The sequence below is a fragment of the Bubalus kerabau genome, chromosome 5, assembly GCF_029407905.1.
Source record: "Bubalus kerabau isolate K-KA32 ecotype Philippines breed swamp buffalo chromosome 5, PCC_UOA_SB_1v2, whole genome shotgun sequence".
Classification (NCBI taxonomy): domain Eukaryota; kingdom Metazoa; phylum Chordata; class Mammalia; order Artiodactyla; family Bovidae; genus Bubalus; species Bubalus kerabau.
The window spans coordinates 25270444-25276241 of NC_073628.1; the positions used below are offsets into that span (position 1 = coordinate 25270444).

The window sequence follows — 5798 nt, forward strand, 5'->3', positions numbered from 1 at the left end:
CCAGTAGATGTTGGCAATTTGATCTCTGGTTCCCCTTCCTTTTCTAAATCGAACTTGAACATCTGGAAGTTCTTCACAGAGTTCTGCTATTCTTCTGTGTTTACCGCAAAAATGCTGATTAACTTTATATCAGCGAAAAATATTATTTCTTATATGGGATGCATGACACAGCTCTACTTTTTCAGTTTTTTCACCATTTCTGAAATATATGCTGACATCAATGGCCATCTGTATGGCCATACACATACAGATGTATGTGGCCATCTGTAAACCACTTTTGTATCATGTTGTTATATCCTCTAAAGTGTGTTACAACCTTATGCTTGGCTCCTACTTGATGACATTTCCTGGTGCCATTGGTCATGCTGGATGCATGCTGAGACTGACCTTCTGTCATGCAAAAACCATCAACCATTATTTCTGTGATATCCTTCCTCTGCTCAAGCTCTCTTGCACAAGTATCCACATCAGTGATCTGGTAGTTTTCATTGTGGTGGGCACCAACATCATTGTGCCCAGTCTCACCAACTTTGTCTCTTATGGTGTCATCCTCACCAACATCTTCCGTATCAGCTCCATGGAAGGCAGGTCCAAAGCTTTCAGTACTTTCTGTCCCCACATCATTGCTGTTTCTCTCTTCTTTGAATCATGTACACTTATGTATCTCAAACCTTCATCTGCTGGGTATATGGATGAAAGAAAAGTCTCTTCTCTCTTTTACACCAATATGGTTGCCAGGATGAACACTTTAATCTACAGCTTGAGAAATAAAAATGTGAAAGCGGCTCTGAGAAAAACTCTGAGTAGGACAGAATTTTGAATAGATAATTTCTCTGTGCAGCTTGTCACAGGGCATAAATTTCTGTGTTTAATCATAGTAATTTTGTTGGAATCTTTTTTATTCTTTTTTTTAGATGTTCAAAATTCTTTATTATTGCATTGTTTGTAAGAGTAAAAACTTAGAAACATCCATATGTAAGATTGTAATGTAATGTTCAAACAAACAAATATTAAATAAGAGTATGCAGCTGTTAAAATTTTATAACAATCTCTACATATGGTGGAAGGAAATCTGAGTCATCTCTCTATTTATTTCCACATTGTATTGAGCCAGACTTCTCTCTGACCCAATCATTTGCAGACTTTCTCACCATCTCCCATTTATTAATACTATTTAGAAAAATTTGTTACCTCTTGTTTTTTTTCTCAGTTTGAACATTTTTCCCCTCTGGAAATATAAAACTGCTCTATCTATAATTGATGAAATCAGGGAACATTAGGGTGAAATAGCATCATTGGCAATGTCTCATCTGACACTTTCCATTGGAAGTATGAATCAGACAAAATTTTCTCTTCCTATCTTTCAATCTTTCTTGAACCAAGGATGTATCTCCTTAAATGCCTGAGATGGAAGATTCCATGATGTTGATTAAGTATAAACAACTTGACTTCTCTAAACATTATGCATTATGATTATGGAAAAAAATTTCTTAGTTTGAACATCCAGTCCTGCACATAACACATTGTTAAAATATATTACCAGAATGAGAGAGCCAAGTTGAGAGTGGTACTTTGCTTCTACTTTATGTCATTGTTTTTGTTTCAGTAAACATGGAAAGGAGAAAATACTCTAATTTGAAAGTTGACTTCGTCTTTGGGTGGTATATGACTTTTTCTCAGGATGGGTATCAGAAAAGTTTACAGCAGTATCGGAAAAGTTTTTTGGATATGTCTCCTCAGCCTAAGAAATAAAGGCAAAATTAAACAAAATGTACTGCATTAAACTGATAAGACATTGTGCAGATCAAGAAACATAGCAAAATGATAAATCAGTCTATTGAATGGGAGATGTTTAAAAACAATATGTCTGATAACAGGCTAGTGTCCAAAATATACAAATAACCTGCATTACTCAGCATCTAGAAATCAAAGAACCCAATTAAAAAATGGGCAGAGGTGTATTTTTTCAAAGACATATGGATGACTACCAGACTCATGAAACAATGCTCAGCTTCACTAATCTTCAGGAAAATGCAAGTCAAATCCAAGGAGATACCTCACTACTGTCAGAATGGCAAACAAAAAGACAACGAGCAATATTTGTTGCTGACAATGTGAAGAAAAGGGAACACTCATGTACCATTTGCAACATGTAAACACGATGGAAAACAGTGTGAAGTTTCCTCAAACATTAAAAACTGAACTACTCTACTGTCCAGCCACTCTACTCCTGAGTATTTACCTAAAGGAAATAAAATCATTAATTCAAAATATATACATACCCTGAAGTTACCTAAATCATTATTTATAATGGCCAAGATATGCTTGCCTAAAGGCCCAATGATATAATAGATGAATGGATAAAGGAGATGTGGTGTATATTTATACAATGGAATATTCCTTATACATAAAAAAGAATGAAATCTTGCTATTTGAGAGAATATAAATGAACTACAGAATATAAATAGAAAGACAAATACTGTATGACTTCACTTATATTTGGAATCTACAAAACAGAAAAAATTAACAGCATAGGCAGGCAGAAACTCTTACAGTTACAGAGAATAGACAGATTGTTTCCAGAGGGAAGGAAGAGGGGATTGGAGAGAAATTAGATAGTTTAAGAGGTGTAGTCTTCCAGTTACAATATAAACAAGTGATAGGCAAGAACAGTGTGGGGAATGTAGTTGATTATAATGTAGAACTTTGTATGCTGAAAGTTGCTAACAGGACATAATGTTAATTTAATTTTAAAGTGTATAGAAATAGCAAATCAGTTTATTACCCATTAGGAACTAATACAATGTTGTTGGTAACCTATATCTTAAAAGCTAACAAACAAAGAGATGTATAGAAAAATAGATCAGATTTTTTGTTACCAAAGATGGGGATCTGGAGGGAAGGCGAAGTGGATAAAGACAGGACAAATGCCCTGTTCTCAGATGAATAAGGATTAAATGTAATATACAATATGATAAATGTAAATAACACTATTCTATGTTTTATATGAGAGTTGTTAAGAGAGGAAATCCTTGGAGTTCTCATTACAAAGAAAAAAAGATTTTTTTTTCCATTTTATTTTGTATCCATATCAGGTGATGGGTGTTCTTATTGTGGTTATTACCACATGATGCATGTAAATCAAATCATTATATTGTACACCTTAAAGTTACACAATACCATATGAAGAAAAATGAAACTGTTTTAGTCTCTCAGTAGTGTCCTGCTCTTTGTGATCCCATAGACTGTACCCAAAAGCTCCATGGAAATATCCAGACAAGAATACTGGAGTAGGTAGCCATTCCCTTCTCCAAGGGATCTTTCTATCCCAGGGACTGAACCCAGGTCTCCTGCATTATAAGCAGATTTTTCACCATCTGAGCCATCAGGGAAGTGATTATATTTCAAAACCCAGAAGAAACATGTTTAAAACTGGAAAAAAGATTGCCTGTGTTTAGATTTGAATGTATTCTGGATACTAGGTACTTATCAGATATATTATTTACAAGTTTTTCTTCCATTCTGTTAGTCCTCTATTCATTCTCTTGATGATACCTTTGAAACCTCAAAAGTTTTTAATTTCATGATGTTCAGCATCCACTTCTTTTCTTTTTTTATCTGCCCTTTATTAGCATATCTAAGGAGAAGGCAGTGGCACCCCACTCCAGTACTCTTGCCTGGAAAATCCCATGGATGGAGGAGCCTGGTAGGCTGCAGTCCATGGGGTCTCTAAGAGTCGGACACGATTGAGCGACTTCACTTTCACACACTGGAGAAGGAAATGGCAACCCACTCCAGTGTTCTTGCCTGGAGAATCCCATGGACAGGGGAGCCTGGTGGGCTGCCGTCTATGGGGTCGCACAGAGTCGGACACGACTGAAGCAACTTAGCAGCAGCAGCAGCAGCATATCTAAGAACCATTGTTCATCCTGAAGTCAAAGAGATTTGCTCTGATGATTTCTTCCAGGAGTTTAAAAATATTACCTTTCATATTTAGATATGAGGTTTATTTTGAGTTTACTTTCTTATTTTGTGGAGTGTTCCAAATTCATTCTTTCAAAATGAACTTAATTATTCTAGTCACTTTTGTTGAAAATACTACTCTCTCCATCACATAATCTTGGCATCCCTGTTGAAAATCAAGTGAGCATAAATGGAATTGCTTATTTTAGGATTCTCTGATACACACACACACACACACACACACATATCCCTCACATGTGTGTATGTAAATGCGGCAAATTCATATCTATGCTCTAACTTCATTTTCTTTCACTTCATTTCTCTACTGTGCTTGCATCACTATTTTTAAATATGTTTATTTAAAATTGTTTTTTTTCCATTCATTAAAAACAAAGGTAGGCATGGTGTTATAGTCTTTTCAAACCACTATTTGTGACTATTGTGACAATAAGAGGGATGGTAGAGAGGTAAAAGGAAGAGGCTTTATACTTTCTTCTCCTGAGCTATTTCTGGAAAAACTGCTTCCCTTACCTGTTAATATTCCTCTAAAGGGTTCAAAGCCTTCTTCCAATGAGATAAGAGGAAGTGAAAGTAGAGTGGAAAATGATTACCAATTTGTTATCCTGTAGTATTATAATTTATGGTTTTCTGCAGTTAAAATATATTAGACATATATTTCAAGCATCTTAATCTAACTTTTTTTAATTGCTGTTAGTAGGTTTTGTTTATTTATTTTATTTTATTTTTTAACTGTACAATATTGTATTGGTTTTGCCATATATCAACATGATTCTGCCACAGGTATATACATGTTCCCCACCCTGAACCCTCCTCCCTCCCCATACCATCCCTCTGGGTCGTCCCAGTGCACCAGCCCCAAGCATCCAGTCTTCAGAGCCCTTATGTGAGAAATTCCCTAAAACAATTTTTACTTCTAAATCAAATCTTAGTCAAGTCCAAAACTTCCACCAAAGGCAGCTGTTTACCTAGTCATGAAAACATTTCAAAATATATCCAAAACATTTCCAAATGATAAAATTCCCTTCTCTGACAAGGACCTACTTGGGCCAAATACCTTTCTTCCTTAATTCCCAGGGAGAGCTATCAGAGATTAATTTTCACACTGTAGTAGTTTTGATTCCAAAGAACATTTTTACTTTTAAGACAGATGAAATCTGTAAGAAGGCATTCCCCTTTCGGAAAAACTCTTTAGAGCCAGTTTTATTTTCCTTGTGTATCATCTATTATGTTGTAGACTTTTTATAGAGTTTATGAGATAACATATCTCAGAGGCAACAAAATGTCCCTATGAGTGAGCTGTCGAAAGGATTGTTGGTACCCCAAATCGAATAAATTCCTGATTACTGCACTTTCCTTCAAATAATGCAGATTCCATTAATTGTGGAATTTGCTAGAATGAATTTCTGAGTCCTATTTCTCTTCTTTTGATCTTTTCAGAGGTTTTCAGCTCTGGAACTGTTTGAGGAAATGAAAGGGCACTCAAACATGGCCACTTGGTTCTGAAGAGAACATGAAAACTCAGCGCTGATCACATGAATCATGGATTGTCAGGTCCTGTTTGTGCTTCTTCATTTTTACTTAGGGTCTTCCCTAGTGGTTCTGATGATAAGAAACTGCCTGCAATGTGAGACCCGGGGTCAGCATGATCACTTGGAGAAGGGAATGGCAGCCCATTCAGTATTCAAGGTCTCAGGAACACAGTCAGGTTCAGTTTCGTTCAGTCACTCAGTCAAATCTGACTCTTTGTGATCCCATGGACTGCAGCATGCCAGACTTTCCTGTCCATCACCAGCTGCCAAGGTAAACTCAAGCTC

General features: G+C 36.0%; 1 protein-coding gene across 1 annotated transcript; it reads left to right on the forward strand.

Annotated features, from left to right (window-relative positions):
• The first annotated feature begins 220 nt into the window (after positions 1–220).
• On the forward strand, positions 221–820 carry LOC129654189 (olfactory receptor 145-like). Its single transcript, XM_055583730.1, has one exon. It carries the CDS (start codon positions 221–223, stop codon positions 818–820), a length of 600 nt encoding a protein of 199 aa, XP_055439705.1.
• The last annotated feature ends 4978 nt before the right edge of the window (positions 821–5798 follow it).